At 42.8% G+C, this 18,376-nt stretch overlaps 1 protein-coding gene across 2 annotated transcripts in view; it reads right to left on the reverse strand.

Moving 5' to 3' along the window:
- Positions 1-14,696: 14,696 nt before the first annotated feature.
- The window catches only part of METTL9 (methyltransferase 9, His-X-His N1(pi)-histidine), a 47,492-nt gene continuing 43,812 nt past the window's right edge, over positions 14,697-18,376 (reverse strand). Inside the window, exon 5 of one of the 2 annotated variants that reach the window (XM_070413691.1) lies at positions 14,697-16,812. In XM_070413691.1, coding sequence (XP_070269792.1) covers positions 16,610-16,812 — 203 coding nt within the window. In that variant the 3' untranslated portion in view covers positions 14,697-16,609. Of the gene's footprint in view, positions 16,816-18,376 lie in introns of both variants that reach the window. The other variant, XM_070413690.1, reaches the window with a different exon arrangement.

Raw genomic sequence — 18,376 nt, forward strand, 5'->3', positions numbered from 1 at the left:
CCGTGCGCTCTGGCTCGCGCTGCCGGGGCTGCCAGCGGGAAGGAGGGTCAGCTCTGAACCGAGCCGCGCACTGCCCGGAGGGACGCTGCGTGGGCGCGGATCCAAGCCTCCCGGACACCTGAACAAGCGGCGCTAGCTACTTCATGGTTGGGTTTTTAAGTGTGACGGTGCGATGTGGCTCTCTGTTTAAAGAGTCCTTACCTTTTAAAGGAATATATTTACGAAACTGGAATATGATGGCGGGGATTTGCTTGGAAATGATGGGGACCAAGGATGGCAGGAGTGTGGGTGAACAAGATGGACCACGAGGTGATCATGGCTGAAGGGTGTGAGGAGGGGCCCTAAGACCTTTCTTTTTTATGTGCTTGGAATTTTTCATGCCAAGAAGATGTTTTTAATGAGAAGAACTATGAAAATGTTCAGACCCCTTGTTCAGTAAATGTGACCAAATTATCTGGGGGGGAAAAAAAACTCAGAAGTAAAAACGGTTTGTGGTTTGTGCACCAAGGTATTTGCCGCAGCAACATTACATAGCATATAAACAACAAAAAGGGGTGGTGGTAGAAAGAGACCCAACGTAAGTGTCCACCATAGAGAAATGGATGTGCAATCTAGAATACATCAACTCCGTGGGTTATACACCTATTAAAATGGACATTAACAAAGACCAAGCAACAGTACCACAAGGAAATGATTTTATATCCAAAAAGCCAAATATTAAGTAATACATTGGAATGCACTTTTATAAAAAACCGAAAGGAAATGCTGAAATATTAGGTTTGCAAGGGGGGTAGGCATAACCCTTCCCTCTGTCCTAGTGAAAATGTGACTGTGAACTCTAGCGGCTGCCTTGCGATCCTCCGTGTTTAATGAAACATCGCGATTCCTGAGAACGTTTAAGTAATGACTGAATTCCCTAATGCTGACATTTTATGTGACAAAATTAGACATTCTCTTAAGAAATTGCCAACCGTATTGTTCTGTTGCTCATCTGGTGGTTATTTATATTATTTATAAATAGTTACAATGCCAGCACCCTCAAAAACACCCATTGTCCCCAAGCTCTTAGTTTAATACTTTTAACAAGAAGCTTACTCTCAAGCCCTAAAGGATGTCTTCCATCTTTGTCATTTTTTTATTTAGAAAGTAGCTGTTTATGAATTTCACAGGATTCATCTTGGAAGAATAAAAGTATCTTTTCATTTTTTTAATGTTAAAAGTTTGCAAATTTGTATTGTGGGTACATATATACATAGAAAAAGAGTGGATGGGTATATATCAAAATGTTAATAGTGGTGCTGTCAGGGTTATGGGGAAGATAAAATTTATTAGTATTTTCTTCTTTTCACCTGTAATTTCTACATTTTCTATAACAGACATGTACTTTTAATGCAACTAGGGGCCCAGTGCACAAATTCGAGCACCTTGACAGGAACTGTGGGCCACAAGCCTGCAGTGGGCACAGGGGCGGGTCTCGGCCCATACTCCATGCCCCTGCCTGGCCCCTCCCACGGTGGCCCCCAATTCCCTCTCTGCCAGCAGCCTTGCTCCCGCCACCACCACTCCCACATACTGAGGGGCTGGCCCTGCTCACACCCACTGAAGACGCAGAACAACTGGGGCCGGCACCAGCAGTGGGTGTGAGCATTGGGCGGGACCGCCGCGCACAGGTGGAAAGAATTTCAGTAACCACCAGAGGCTCGCCCCAATGACAGCAACCGGTGCCCCGCCTTGATCTGGCACCCCCACTCACCTGCTCCAGCATCCTGCCGCAGCCGACACCTGCTACGTTCCACACGTGCCCCCCTGGTGGTCAGTGCACATCATAGCAGCCGTTGTTCCGTTGTTCTGCCATTCGGTCTATTTGCATATTAGGGTTTTATATATAGAGATAATTGGTAGGACTTTAGGATCAGTCGTAGCCATCTTATAACTAATAAATAATAAAAACAAGATGGCAAAATCCAGTGCAGGAAACCTGCTCTGTCCTGCTGAGTATAAAGGGGCTGCTCAGGTACCTGGACCCTGCCACTTGCAAAGTGCTGAGGGGTCAGAGGCCTTAAAAACCAATATTCTGTATTGACTCCTGAAAAGGCTATAAGAAAACAGCATTTGGACATTTTTTTGTTTTTAATTACTTTCCAGAACTTAAGAAATGTAGGTGTATGGCATTCCAGCTTTACATAGTCATTCATTTGGGCGGGGTGGGGGGGGATGTTTACTTTTCATTTTACATGTACCAAACATCATTTTTAAATGGCCTTGTATTTAATCCACATGAATACAGCATACTGACTGCAAAATCCAAAGGGAAGTCTTAAGTTCTAGTGATGTAATGATATTCTTCTAACTCTCCAAAAGTGTAAAATTTATAGCTAAAAAGAAGTATTTGATGTCCGTGAACACTGGCTCCCATCAGTGACTATTGATATAGAAAGCAAACTAAATTACTAGTAAATGAACCAGTGCCATAAAGTTGTGCTATAAAAACAAATATTAGAGAAATGCAAATAAAGAAAATGAAGAAAAAAAACACGAGATACCACCTCACACCCATTAGGATGGCTACTCTAAAGAAAAGCAGAGAATAACAAGTGTTGGTGAGGATGTGGAGAAATTGGAAACCTGTGCACTACTGGTGGGATGTAAATTGTTCAGCCGCTGAAATAAAGTATGAAGGTTCCTCAAAAATTAAACAAAGAATTACCATACCATCCAGCATTTCCACTTCCGGAGAAATTCCTGAAAGAAGTGATGTGGGAGCAGCTATAGGGTTAAGCCTCGGACTGACCTGTTGGCAAAGTCACAAACTAGTCCCAGCTTAGAGGGCACAGTCCTCTTAGCATAATTAGGCTTGACCTTATGACGCTCCCTAGATCTTACCTGGGAAGCTAATGGGCTAAGGGAAGTGCAGCAAGAACAAGAACAAAAACAAGTGAAACTCACAAGAACAGTGTAAACAAGTGAAACTCACAAGAACAGGGTAACTTTGTTAACCACTACCTTGTTTACCTCTGACTATAAAATAAAGGCTCAGTTTGCCTCGGGATCATTCTCTGTGGCCTCAGCCAGGCACAGGAAGATCCACGGAGACTAGCTGAACGCTGTCTCCGTATAAATCATTCTTTGCCAACTCCGTCCACACCTTTGGGAACCCCTGGCCCGCTGGAGCTGGATCCCGGCAAAGTAAAACAGCCACTCAAAGAAATATTTGTACAGCCATGTTCACAGCAGCATTATTCACAGTAACTAAAAGGTGGAAGTAACCCAGGTGACCATTGACGGATGAATGAATTGGCAAAATGCAGTTTCTACATACCGTGGAGTATTTTTAAGCCATAAAAAGAAAAGAAGACTTCCAGTCAAGATGGTGGCATAGGTAAAGGCAGTACTGGCATCCTCCCACAACCACCTCAAAATTACAACTAAACTATACCACAAACACCTGAAATTGACCTGAATGGAAGTTCTACAACTAGACAATTTAAAAGGACCCACTGTTGTTTCCCTTGCCCTAGGACAGTGGCCGGCAAACCGTGGCTCACGAGCCACATGCGGCTCTTTGGTCCCTTGAGTGTGGCTCTTCCACAAAATACCACATACAGTGCAATTGAAACTTTGTAGCCCATGCGCAGAAGTCGGTTTTCGGAAAGGAGATAGACAAAACAAGCATACAAGACGAGTGTGGATGGGAGAGTTGAAAGGGGTCAACCTCAGCGAACGTACCTCAATCAGATTGAGGATGATTTTAGCAAAGGCCAGCTTAGGAGTACCCTAATTAAGTTAATAACAATGTACCTACCTATATAGTTTAAGTTTAAAAAATTTGGCTCTCAAAAGAAATTTCAATCGTTGTACTGTTGATATTTGGCTCTGTTGACTAATGAGTTTGTTGACCACTGGCCTAGGAGATATATCAGAAAAAAATATATTGCTATAAGAAATATCCAAGACTTTACTGCCTATGTTTTCTCCTAGGATTTTTATGGCTTTTTTAATCTAACATTGTCTTTAATCAATTTGGGTTTATTCTTATGTTTGTTGTAAGAAGGTGGTCTAGTTTCACTTTCTTGTACATATCTGTCCAATTTTTCCCCACACCATTTATTGAATAGGCTATCTTTACCCCTTGTATGTTTTTGCCTCCTTTGTCAAATATTGGTGACTAAAAGGTGTGGGTTTACTTCTGGGCTCTCTATTCTGTTCCATTGTCTGTTTTTATGCCAGTACCAGGCTGTTTTGATTACAGTGGCCTCATAGTATAGTTTGATATCAGTAGTGTGTGATCCTCCAAATTTGTTCTTCTTTCTCAAGATTACTATTGCTATTCAGGTCTTTTGGAATATTTGTTCTAGATCTGTGAAATACGCCATTGGTAGTTTAATAGTGACTGCATTGAATCTATATATTGCTTTGTGTAATATGGACATTTTAATGATGTTAATTCTTCCAATCCATGAACACAGTATATGCTTCCATTTGTTTGCATCTTCTTCAATTTCTTTCTTCATTGTCTTATAATTTCCTGAGTACAGGTCTTTTACCTCCTTGGTTAAATTTATCCCTAGGTATTTTATTCTTTTTGAAGCAATTGCAAACTGGATTATGTTCTTAGTTTCCCTTTCAGAGAGTTTATTATTGGTGTATAGAAATACAACTAATTTCTGAATATTTATTTTGTATCCTGTTACTTTACTGAATTTATTTGTCAATTATAGTAGTTTTGGTGAAATATTTAGGGTTCTCCATATGCAATATCATGTCATCTGCAAATAATGGCAGTTTTACTTCTTCTTTTCCAGTTTGGGTGCCTTTTATTTCTTCTTCTTGTCCAATTGCTGTGGCTCAAACTTCCAGTTCTACGTTGAATAAGAGTGGTGAACGCAGACATCTCTGTCTTGTTCCTGATACTAAGAGAAACATTTTTAGTTTTTGCCCATTGAATATGATGTTGGCTTTGGGTTTGTCATATATGGCCTTTATTATGTTGAGGTATGTTTCCTCTTTTCCCACTTTACTGAGAGTTTTTATCAAAAATGGGTGCTGGATTTTATCAAATGCTTTTTCTGCATCTGTTGATATGATCATGTGGTTTTAATCCTTCATTTTATTTATGTAGTTTATCATATTTATTGGTAAGTGGATATTATACCAACCTTGAGTCCCCAGAAATAAATCCCACATGATCATGGTTATGAACTTTTTAATGAATTGCTGGATCCAATTTGCTAATATTTTGTTGAGGACTTTAGCATCTGTGTTCATCAGGGATATTGGCCTGTACTTTTCTTTCTTTGTAGTGTCTTCAACTGGTTTTGGAATTAGGGTAATGCTGGTCTTGTAAAATGAGCTTGGAAGTCTTCCCTCCTCTTGAATTTTTTTTGAATAGTTTGAGAAGGATAGGTGTTAGTTACTCTTTGAATGCTTGGTAAAATTCACCTGTGAAGCCATCCAGCCCAGAACTTTAGTTTTGGGGGCAGATTTTAGATTACTGCTTCAGTTTCACTAGTTGAAATCTGTCTGTTCAAATTCTCGAATTCCTCTTGCTTCAGTTTTGGAAGATTGCATGTTTCTAGCAATTTATCCATTTCTTCCAGATTGTCCAATTTGTTGGCATATAGTTGTTCGTAATATTTCTTACAATCCCTTGTATTTCTTTGGAATCAGTTGTTACTTCTCCTCTTAGTTTCTGATTTTATTTAATTGTGCACGCTCTCTTTTTTCTTAATGCGTCTGGTTAAATGGGCAAAGGGCCCGAATAGACCCTTCTCCAAAGAGGACACACAGTGGCCAATAGACATATGAAAAGATCCTCATTACTAATCATCAGGGAGATGCAAATTGAAAAAACCACGGGATATCACCACAACCTGTCAGAATGGTTGTCATCAATATGTCAACAGACAAGTGCTGGCAAGGATGTGGGGAAAGGGGAACCCTCGTACACTGCTGATGGGAATGCAGACAGGTGCAGCCACTGTGGAAAGCGGAATGGAGTTCCCTAAAAAAAAATTTTTAATGGAATTGCCTTATGACCCAGCAATTCCACTTCTGGGAACTTATCTGAAGAAACCCGAAACACTAATTTGAAAGAATATATGCACCCCTATGTTTATTACAGCATTATTTACAATAATCAAAATTTGGAAGCAGCCCAAGTGTTCATCCGTAGATGAGTGGATAAAAAAGATGTGGTGCACTTACACAGTGAAGTACTACTTGGCCATAAAAAATAAATCTTGCCTTGACCTGTCTGGCTCAGTGGATAGAGCATCGACCTGAGGACTGAAGGGTCCCAGGTTCGATTCCAGTCAAGGGTATGTACCTTGGTTGCGGGCATATCCCAGTAGGAGGTGTGCAGGAGGCAGCTGGTCAATGTTTCTCTCTCATCGATGTTTCTAACTCTCTATCCCTTTCCCTTCCTCTCTGTAAAAAAATCAATAAAAAATATTTTTAAAAATAAAAATAAATAAATCTCACCCTTTTTGAGAGCATGGATGGATCTGGAGAGTATCGTGCTAATTATAAAATAAGCCAGTCAGAGAAATACAAGTACCATATGATTTTACTCATTTGTGGAATCTAATGAACTAAGAAGCAAAATAGACAGACTCAGAGATGGAGAACAGGGTGACAGTTGTTGGGGGGAGGGTTTGGGGACTGGGTTGGGGGAGTGGAGAGACTGAGCAAAAAAGAGAAAAAACTCATGGATGTGGACAACAGTGTGGTGATGTGGGAGGGGAGAGGAAGGGGGTACAGTGGAGAGAAATGGTGAGAAAGGAGGGAGACTTGGTTTGGGGTGGTGAACACACAACACAGTGTACCGATGATGGGATGTGTAATATTGTTAACCAGTGTCACCCAATAAAAGAAAAAAATGCTGCCACAAAGCAAGGATTGTTCATTTAACTGTATTTACAATAAGGAGCAGAGTGTTTATGTAAAGCAAGCACCTAATAAATATTTACCAGTGAATTTTGCTGTTTCTTTTAATATTTTCTTTAAAAAGCCCTGCCTGGGTAGCCCAATTAGTTGGAGCATCATCCCAATATACCCAGGTTGCAGGTTCGATCCCCAGTCAGAGCACATACAAGAAGCAACCAATGAATAAGTGGAACAACAGATCTCTCTCCCTCTCTCTTTTGCTCCCTCTCTTCCTCTCTCTTTCAAATCAATACATTAAAAAAAAGAAAAGAAAGAAAGAAAAAGAGTAAGGAAAAGAGCCCAGCCAGTATGGCTCAGTGGTTGAGCATCAACCTATGAACCAGGAGATCACAGTTCATTTCCCAGTCAGGGCACATGCCCAGGTTGCGGGCTTGAGCTCCAGTGTGGGGCGTGATGGAGGCAGCTGATCAATGATTCTCTCTCATCATTGATGTGTCTATCTCTCTCTCCCTCTCCCTTCCTCTCTGAAATCAGTAAAAACATATTTTTTTTAAGAGTAAGAAAAAGGGAGGCAAGTTATATTTTAAAGAAGAAGCCACAACCTAGCCAGTTGGCTCAGTGGATAAAGTGTCAGTCCACAGACTGAAGGGTCCCGAGTTCGATTCTGGTCAAGGGCATGGACCTTGGTTGCAGGTTTGATCCCTGGTCCTGGTCGGGGCTGGTGCGGGAGGCAACCAATTGAAGTGTATCTCTCACATCAATGTTTCTCTCTCTGTGTGTCTCTCCTCCTCCCTTCCACTCATATGAGGATTAACGAGAGAGAGAGAGAGAGAGAGAGAGAGAGAAAGAGAGAGAGAGAGAGAGAGAGAGAGAGAGAGAGAGAAGCCACATGGAGATTCATAGGATGGGCAGAGATACGGAACATGCTGGTCCCACACCCATGTGTGGCAGATAAAAATCAGGAGGGATATCTCAGCTGAAGAGGTTCCCCCTGAAGAGTGAGGGTGTTCCAACCCCACACCAGGGCCCTCCAGCTCAGGAGTCTAGTGCTGGGAAGAGAAGGCCCCATAACTTCTGGCTGTGAAGACCAGTGGGGATCATGACTGAGTGACATGGAGGTTGCTGGAGTCCCAGGTGTTCCTCTTAAAGGAGTACGCACATGACTTACTCAGACACTCCCTCTGAGCTCCAGCGCTGGGCAGTAGCTTAAAAGGCAGCAGGGACACACAGGGAGGAACCGAATTGTCTGCCATCATTCAGAGAGCTGGAGGGACAGCTTTCTGCCAGACGAAAGTGCTGTCTGAGGCCCTTATTCCTTCAATCAGCTCTCCCCCACAGAGCCAGAAGGCAGGCATCACATCTGAAACTCCTTCAACCTGGCTAACACTATTTTCCCTACTCTGATGATTCCCTGAGACCCCCACCCCACCCAACTTGTGGGCCCACCCAACCCATTTCCAGGGTTTTTTCCATAAGAAAGGCTTGTCTTGGCTTACATTTCAGACTTTCCTAAAACTTTGCAAACAGGCAGCATCTGGTCTCAGCATGCTTCATACCTCTCGCTAAGTGGTTCCAGGCCCAGCACTAGCATCAGCCATCTGCAGATTGCCTTGTATCTCATGCTGGATGGCCCTGCACAGAGCACAGGCAGTGACTGACTTTGGCCTGAACCTCCCAGGAGGCCCCAGAGCCAGCGCAACCAGTGGACAGCTTCAGAACATATTGAAGCATCACCCAACCACCTCCACAGGGACACACTCAAGGGTTAGACTCAGCATGACCAGAGCTCTGTTAAAGTTAGTCCTGTTCTGTAAGGTGGGCTCCTGCACAGCTGATCCTCCACGGTGGTTGGTGGTCGCAGCCAGTCCTTGCAACCTATCAGCCTGGGGATAAATCCCTCTCACTGACATGCCAACAGCAATTAAGGCTCAAGTACAAGAGGAGGGTGTACACAGCCTACACAGTGGGTGGGGCACAACTGGAGTGCCCAGATCAGGTAATCAGGGAGGCTGTGCCACTGGACCCCAGAGGACACCTACTACATTAGGCCACTCTACCAAGTCCAGGAGACATAGAAACAAATACAGGGAGACAAAGAAACATGGCCCAAATGAAAGAAAAGAACAAAACTCCAGCAAAAGAACTAAAACAAAATGGAGAAAAGCAATCTACTAAAGGAAGAGTTCAAAACACGGGTTATAAGGGTGCTCAATGAACTTAGGGGAAGAGTAGATGAACTTAATGAGAACTTCAATAGCATAAAAAAGGACATGGAAACCATAAAAAAAGAACCAGTCAGAAATTAAGGCTACACTAACTGAAATGAAGAATAATTTACAGGGAATCAACAGTAAAGTAGATGAAGCTGAGAATTAAATCAGCAATTTGAAATCTAAGGAAGTAAAAAACACCCAGTCAGATCATTAGAGCAAAAAGAAAAAATAATCCCCCAAAATGAGGATAGTGTAAGGACCCTCTGGAACAACTTCAAGCAAACCAACATTCGCATCATGGGGGTACCAGAAGGAGGAGAGAGCAAGAAATTGAAAACCTATTTGAAAAAATAATGACAGAAAACTTCCCTAACCTGGTGAAGGAAATAGACATACAAGTGCAAGAAACACAGAGAATCCCAGACAAGATGAACCCAAAGAGGTCCACACCAAGACACCATAATTAAAATGCAAAAAGTGAAGCCCTGGCCAGTGTGACTCAGTTGGTTGGAGCATTATCCCATACACCAAAAGGTGACAGGTTTGATTCCTGGCCAGGGCATATACCTAGTTGTGGGTTCAATACCCAGTGGAGGTGCGTGTGACAGGCAACTGATCGATGGTTCTCTCTCACATCAATGTTTCTCTCATCCTCTCTCTAGAAAATCAATAATTTAAAAAAGAATGCAAAATGTTAAAGACAAAAAGAGACTCTTAAAGCAGCAAGAGAAAAGCTGTTAGTTACCTACAAAGGAGCTACCATAAGACTGTCAACTAATTTCTCAATGGAAACATTGCAGGCCAGAAGGAAGTAGTGAGAAATATTCAAAGTGATGAAAAGCAAAGACCAGAGCCAAGATTACTCTACCCAGCAAAGCTATCATTTAGAATTGAAGGATAAAGAGCTTCCCAGACAAGGAAAAGCTAAAGGAATTTATCACCATCAAACCAGTATTACATGAAATGTTAAAGAGTCTTCTTTAATAATAAGAAAAAAAAACAATAGAGAACGGACGAAGATGGCGGCATAGGTAAACACCGGAGACTGCTGCCGCAAACAACCACTTCAAAAATACAACTAAAAGACGGAACGAACATCACCCAGAACCACAGGAAGGCTGGCTGAGGAGAGACTCTTCAACTAGAAGGAAAGACAACAGCATACTGAGGCTCAGAGGAGGCGCAGTGTGGAAAATTTAAAGGTGCGGAGGTGCGCGCGCAAAGCAGGCTGGTGGCTAAGGGCGCGGTTGTTGTTTTCAATCAGGAGGGAGTCTCAGACTCTGAGCTCCAGATCCGGGCGAGTCTCTAGGGACTCAGACTCAAACGGGAGAAGCGGGATTGTCTAGCATCAGTTGGAACATCAGGGCAGCTTTCTCTCCGAGATTTGTAGCGGTTACCGGGGTTCTGAGAAGCAGAGCCTCTGGGAACGGGACTGAGAGCAACCATAACTGCTCCCTCCGCCCGCCCTGTTGATCCCGCCCCGCCCAAGCCCTGCGCAGAGCCATTTGCTGGATTAGCACCTCCCCAGAGGACAGAAGTTTTCCCGGGCAGACACAGCTGATTCTAACAGCCAGTCGGCCTGGTGGTCAAATCCCTCTAGTATTAACTACAACAATCAAGGCTTAACTAGAACAAGACTGCGCACAAAGACTACAAGGGGGTGCACCAAGAAAGCATAAAAAATGCGGAGACAAAAAAAACATGACAGAAATGGAGGACATAGAGCTAAAAAAAAAAAAAGCAATTTTGAGGGTTTGCAATAAAGTTGATGAGAGCCTCACGAAAACTAATGAGACCCTCGATGCTATGATAAAGAACCAACTGGAAATTAAGCATACACGGACTGAAATAAAGAATATTATACCCAATAGCAGAAGAGAGGAGCGCAAGAATCAAGTCAAAGATTTGAAATGTGAAGAAACAAAAAACACCCAACCAGAAAAGCAAAATGAAAAAAGAATCTGAAAATACGAAGATAGTGTAAGGAGCCTCTGGGACAGCTTCAAGCGCACTAATATCAGAATTATAGGGGTGCCAGAAGATGAGAGACAGCAAGATATTGAAAACCTATTTGAAGAAATAATGGCAGAAAACTTCCCCCACCTGGTGAAAGAAATGGACTTACAGGTCCAAGAAGCGCAGAGAACCCCAAACAAAAGGAACCCAAAGAGGACCACACCAAGACACATCATAATTAAAATGCCAAGAGCAAAAGACAAAGAGAGAATCTTAAAAGCAGCAAGAGAAAGAGACTCAATTACCTACAAGGGAATACCCATACGACTGTCAGCTGATTTCTCAACAGAAACTTTGCAGGCCAGAAGGGAATGGCAAGAAATATTCAAAGTGCTGAATACCAAGAACCTACAACCAAGATTACTTTATCCAGCAAAGCTATCATTCAGAATTGAAGGTCAGATAAAGAGCTTCACAGATAAGGAAAAGCTAAAGGAGTTCATCACCACTAAACCAGTATTATACGAAATGCTGAAAGGTATTCTTTAAGAAGAGGAAGAAGAAAAAGGTAAAGATACAAATTGTGAACAACAAACATGCATCTATCAACAAGTGAATCTAAGAATCAAGTGAATAAATAATCTGATGTACAGAATGAACTGGTGATTATAATGAATCAGGGACATAGAAAGGGAATGGACTGTCTATTCTTGGGGGGGAAAGGGGAATGGGAGATGCGGGAAGAGACTGGACAAAAATCATGCACCTATGGATGAGGACAGTGGGTGGGGAGTGAGGGCGGAGGGTGGGGCGGGAACTGGGAGGAGGGGAGTTATGGGGGGGGGGAAAGAGGAACAAATGTAATCTGAACAATAAAGATTTAATAAAAATAAAAAGAAAAGAAAAAAGAAAAAAAACAATAAAATGGCAATATATACATATCTATAATAATAAAAGCATAATATGTTAATTAGACTGGACGTCCTTTTGGATGAAACCGTGGTGGCGGGGGCCAAGGCAGAGGTGGCCGTGGCGGCAGAAGCCAAGCCCCTTGCACGAACTTCATGCATCGGGCCTCTAGTCTATCAATAAATGAATCTAAAAAACAAAATAAATGAAGAAACAGGACAGAAATAGACTCAGATACAGAGACCACTTTGACGTTTGCCAGATGGGAGTTTGGGGGGAGGGGTGTGAAAAAGGTGAAAGGATTCAGAAGCACAAGTTGGCTATTACGGAGTAGTAATGGGGATGTAAGTATAACACAGGGAATAGTCAATTATAGTCTAATAATTATATATGGTGTCAGATGGGTGTAAGATTTATTGACATGATTACTTAGTAAGTCATGTAATGTCTAATCATTATGTTGTACACATGAAACTAATATAATATTGCACGTCAACTGTAATTGGAAAATAAATGGTTTTGTTTTTTTTTTTTAAGGAAAGAAATTCTGGCATAGTCCACAGCATGGATGAGCCTTAAGAATATTATGCTACGACACAAATGGACAAATATTGTGTGATCCCACTTATATGAGGGACCTAGAGTAGTCAACACCATTGAAAGTAGGTAGGTGATGGTGCCATGGGCTGAGGAAAGAAGGAATGGACCGTAGCCAGTTGCTCAGTGGTTAGAGCATCAGCTCATGGACTGAAGAATCTCAGATTTGACTCTGGTCAAGGGCAAGTACCTGGGTTGCAGGCTCAATCCCAAGGCCCAGTTGGGGCACATGCAGGAGGCAATCAGTCAATGTCTCTCTCACATCGATGTTTCTGTCTCTCCTACTTCCTTCCACTTTCTCTAAAATCATAGAAAAAATATCCTCTCGTGAGGATTAGCAAAGAAAGAAAGAAAAAGAAGAAAGAAAGAAAGAAAGAAAGAAAGAAAGAAAGAAAGAAAGAAAGAGAAAGAAAGAAAGAAAGAAAGAAAGAAAGAAAGAAAGAAAGAAAGAAAGAAAGAAAGAAAGGGAGTTGTATTTAGTGGGGAGTTTCAGGTCTCTGAGATGAAATGGTGATGGCTGCACACTGAGTGTCCTAAGTACCACTGAACTACACACCCGGAAATGGTTAAGATGGTAATTTTTATGTGTATTTTACTTCAATAAAAAATTGGAAGAAAAACAAATCATGGTACTGTGTCAGTAAACTAACAATTCTATGCTCCGAGAGGTCACAGTTCGATTCCTAGTCAGGGCACGTGCCCAGGTAGCGGGCTCAATCCCCAGTAGGGGGTCATACAAGAGGCAGCCAATTGACGTTACCATCCCACATTGACATTTCTCTCTTCCTTCCTCTCTCTCTAAAATCAATAATAATAAATTTTTTAAAGTGAGCAATTAAATATGGTATCCTGAATTGCCTCCTAAAACAGAAAAGTTTATTAGCGAAAAAATGGGCCAATCGCTTGTAGTGTACTTAATACTAATGTACCAAAGCTAATTTCTTAGTTTTGACATATATATACCATGACTACTAAGATGTTAACATTAGGGAAACTAGATAAAGGGTATACAGGAACTGGTTGTACTATCTTTGCAAGATTTCTCTAAACATTATTCCAAAATAAAAGTTTTTTTAAAATGAGTTTTAAAAAGCAAGCAACTTTAAAAAAGTTAGAATTCCTACATAGAAGACAAACACAACACAAATATATTAGAATTGACTAAGCAAGCAGCAAATATGAACACCCATAGATAGCTACAGGTGTGGAATTTTATTTTTATTGTACTTTTCACTGTTGCCTAGCTATTATCCCATAATCCACTCATTGCAAAAGGCAGGCTGTTGAATTTTGTATTGCAGTACTAGTTCCTTAATGACCTGGGTGCCTTTTTCCACTTAGATCACACAGGTTTCTTATTGTGGATACAGTGTAAACTTCCTTCAGCCAGTTGATGATTTTACATCTTCGGTAAGTTGATTCTAAGTTTGTGAGCATCCTCTTTGGAGTCAATAATGAACCCAGGCAGTACCACTCAGACCACTCGGCCTTGGCTCTCGGTCCATCATCCCGCTTTCACAGGGTGCACAGAATGTAAGCTTGTCTGGGAGCATACAGGCACCTGCACACACGTGTGGGTCACTTTAGCCACTGGAAGCCCAGGTTCAATGTGCTGTCGTTGGAGGAAAAAGACCATGAAACTTCATCAGTCACCAAGTGGTGGGAAGCAACTGGTAGAAACTTCTTGCTTTATTCCGAGTGTATTTAAATACTAGGCTCAGAACGAAGTGAAAACAAAGCTTTACTCAGAAAGACAACATGAAACACTGAGGTTTTCTTTCCCAGCCAGCTTCTCTTCTATTACAGGCCAACTATGTAAAAGCTGATATGACTTATAGAAGCGTAGGAAATACACTGTCGCTTTTAACTACTCTGCCCAAGGGAGAAATGACTAAGGGCATTGTCTCTCCTTTCCTTCCCTTCTCCGAAGCCAGTAGTCTGAGCATCGAGGGGCTACAGCCGCAGGTGCAAGGAGCTGCAGCCGCAGGTGCAAGGGGCTAGGGCTCACAGGTGCAGCTTGCATTTCCCTCCTCCACGACCTAAGGTCAGATAGTTAGCCTGCTTTGACCACAAATAGAGCTCTTAATTTCTCTAGCACAACCTGAACTTGATATGAGGCACTTACACAAAGAATGGTGCAGACAAGAAGGCAGCTTTATTGTACTTTGTGGGGGAAAAACATGATTCCATTTAGGGAAGGAAAAAAAAAGCCATTGACACTGAGTGAGCAACAGCGCCATCTAGCGAAATGGCACACCACCAGGCTTCAGAGACCAGCTAGGAGCTGTGAGATTTGCTGGTGTAAATTTTCACCACAAAACATCAAAGATAATTAGGTCTTCAGAGAATCTAATGTTAAGAAACGATTTTTATCTTCGAAATGCATAAATGTTTGTGCTTTCTCTGCTTTTTTGAGTAACAAATGAGTTTTGTTTTGAACAGACCATCAAATTAAGTCTCGATTTCAAAGTTATGAAACACTGAGGCAACCGCCTCTTTGAACATCTATCACTCTTGCTCAACGGTCTAATAGCAACCCCTGGTAATGACAGACAGTTCATAAAGAAGCAAAACTCCACTGTACAAGAACTACATTGTTTACTCATTTCCGCCTTCTATTTTTACAGTCTAGGGTGCTAAGTATTTGCACTTCGCTTATTTGAATTCCTGGAAAAAAGCTTTAGAACGTACCAACAATTTTGCATAAATCACATAACCCAACTCTTATTATGACTACACCATGACAGCGGGAGACACGGGCGTGAGGATGTGGGAGTGCCGCTCCTAATGAATAACGAAGCCATTCTTCTCAAGGCTGCAATGCGCCTTTACACCCAGGTGTTGCAGTAAACGTGTTGATCTGATGACTTCTATGAGCATATAAAGGGGTATGTTTAGTGAAACACCTGGCTGGGAAAAGAAATGAAGTTGTAACAATAACATTGTTTATAAACATCAATCTCAGATTGGCATCTCTGCAATTACTGAGATATTAGATTCTGGGTTAAGTGCTCTGCTCTTTGGAATGTCCACAATGGTTACTGACCAGCTAATGAGTTCCTGCATTGCAACATGTCTGGGTATGTGGTGGAGGCACTCACAGATTCTAGAATGCACGAGTCCGACACAGTCTTCATCAACCCATATGCTTGGCAACTAATAAATTCAGGGGAGGATTTCAGGATGAACCAAGTCCTGGGAAGGAGGTATACAAGTGTAGGGGAAGAAGTGGAATTAAAACCTCTTTAGGTTCTGTTTTTTTGGTAGACATAACTGAATGTTTCAGTTCTGAGAACCTGAGATTGTCCAGAAACACAAAGTTCTGAGTGTAGGACGTTAGCTACCACAAAGGCTGAGCAGTGTTTTGTATTCCCCAAAGCAACATGAACTGGAGAGTGGGTGGTAGTCCCTGAAGTACTGTATCCAAGTGAGGTGGTTCTCTTGAGGGCTGGTCTGACTGCCTCCGTGTTCACAATTCACAGCCCCCGCCCCTCGCCCCTTCCTGCAGCTGCATCTTCCACATAACGTGACTAGTGGGGTGTCCCTGAAGTCAAAGCAGTGGAAGGTGCTGGGAGCCTTTCATGAACTCAAACCTGATACTGAAGTCATCTCCAAAAGAGTTTATTAGCATGATTAAAACGTTTTCTTGAATAAGGACAGAAAGATGTCTAACCAGGAGAGTGCCAGCGGCTATGCCTTATAACCAGTATTTGCAACCGAAGGACACCTTCACTGCCAGTCCTCACTCTATTGGAAACAATCCGCATTTGCTGTTTCCAGGAAAAGTCATGACTATTGCTAGGACTGGCAAGGAGTCCCCACTGCAATGAAGTATAAAAAATATCTCCTGTAATTGGAGTGAGACCTGCATACTGAGTAAGAGCTGATAAAATCATCAAAGAGTTGGGTTGTTTTTTTAAAAAAAACATTCCTTTTACACACTACAAAGAAATAATTAGTATTTTGGCTTTTTAAATTCCTACATGATCTTTAGCCCGACAGTCCCCCAGCTCCTCCCCTGCGTAATGGAGAATGCAGACGCTCTTCGGTTACACGGGTTTGAGAACAAAGACAGCGTCGTCCAGGACGTAGTAGTCGTTGTACATGTCCCCTTCACACAGGTACGGCAGTCTGGTGAAAGCCTCGATCGCAAAACCCGCTTTCCCGAAAACTTCAGGCAGACTGTTCACTTGCTCTTCCCAGTTCTGTCCCTTGATTTCCAAAATTTCTGATGGCTTCTCCCACTTGCCACCTACTAAAACAAATAAAACATTAAGTTAAATTCTTGAACAAACAAGTTGTTTGAAGAGGGGAGGAGGGACGAGTGTGCCAAGCGCTGGGTGCTCTGCTGACTCCCTCCCAGGCTCCTGAGACAAGGAGCAGACTGAAAAAGGGGAAGGAGCCCAGCTTGCAAGGCCAGTGAGCGCCAGAGCGCCAGAGCCTCGGGTTCTGCCCCAAAGCTCACTAAATCCTGGAAAACTGAGGCAGGAGCAACACATGATACTGGAAGGAGGGTTTTGGATAAATACAAGAAGACACCACTGCTGTAGCATACTTATGCAACGAATTAATTAGAGAGGTTTATTAGGCTGAAAATAAAACTAGGTTAATACAGGATTTTAATTTATAAAAATAAATAATCAGTGTGCTTTTCTAGGGAAGTTGATCCACTCTCTAACTTTTCTTTTTAAAAAAAAAAATTTTTTTTTTTTTATTGATTTCAGAGAGGAAGAGGGAGAGAGATAGAAACATCAATGATGAGAGAGAATCATTGATTGGAGGCCTCCTGCATGCACCCAACTGGGGATCAAGCCTGCAACCTGGGCATGTGCCCCTCACCAGAATCAAACCTGGGACCCTTCAGTCCGCAGGCCAACCAATGCTCTATCCACTGAGCCAAACCAGCTAGGGCCACTCCCTAACTTTTCAAAACAACCTTATAAAGTAAAGCTCCAGGACCAGAGACAGAGCGAGAGAGAGAACAGATGCGTCCCGCATTCCCTGCACTGACGCCATGTCAACCACCTCATCTGAGCATGGGGGGGGGGGGGGGCTTCAAGTTCACATACATACCAAGCATCGACTAGAGAGAGAGACACACACAATGTAAATTCAGGTGCTTGTAGATACTATGGTGATGTAAAATAAACACACAGAAATTAAGTGTTACTAAATTCAGCTGGAATAACGTGCTGTAAACGGGAAACTCTGTCACTGTCAGTGCCAAGAGCACAAGCCCTGCAGTGGGAAGACATCACAGGACGCATTCCCCTGCCTTTGAGCTCAGACACACTGGCTGAGCCCTGGCAGGAAGAGCTGGTGCCCCAGGAGTGAGGGCGGAGCCTCCTGGGGGGAAGGGGGGAGAGCAGTGGCGGGGCGCCAGGGCTGGGGCAGCACTGGCAGGTGCTTGGCAGTGGTGTGGGCTTCAGATCAGCTTGATGGAGTGACCGGAGCATTTTTCTTGGCTGCAGCCCACATGCGATTCTGCCGTCTTCCCAGTGGCTCTGTGACCGCCTCCATCCTTTCCTTAAATTCCCTTTTGCTTAAGTCAGCAGAGTCCGTTTCTGTTGTTTAGAAAGAACCTGAGCACGGAGCGGGGCGGGGAGCAGGGCTGGGAGGGACGGATGACAGGTTCCACACACCTGCTTCACTGACACATTAAAAAGGGGTCACACAAAACTGGGCTCGGCTACTTACTGGCACACAGCGTGTTGTTCATTATACTGTGATGTGTTTATTGTTCACTGATCTCTCTCTGTGGCGATTCCAGTGGTGACTCCCAAGACCGGCAAAGGGACTGCGCTGGACATTTAAGT

The sequence above is a fragment of the Myotis yumanensis genome, unplaced genomic scaffold (assembly GCF_028538775.1).
Source record: "Myotis yumanensis isolate MYYU_CA2020_CCGP unplaced genomic scaffold, mMyoYum1.0.hap1 SCAF_4, whole genome shotgun sequence".
NCBI classification, from domain to species: domain Eukaryota; kingdom Metazoa; phylum Chordata; class Mammalia; order Chiroptera; family Vespertilionidae; genus Myotis; species Myotis yumanensis.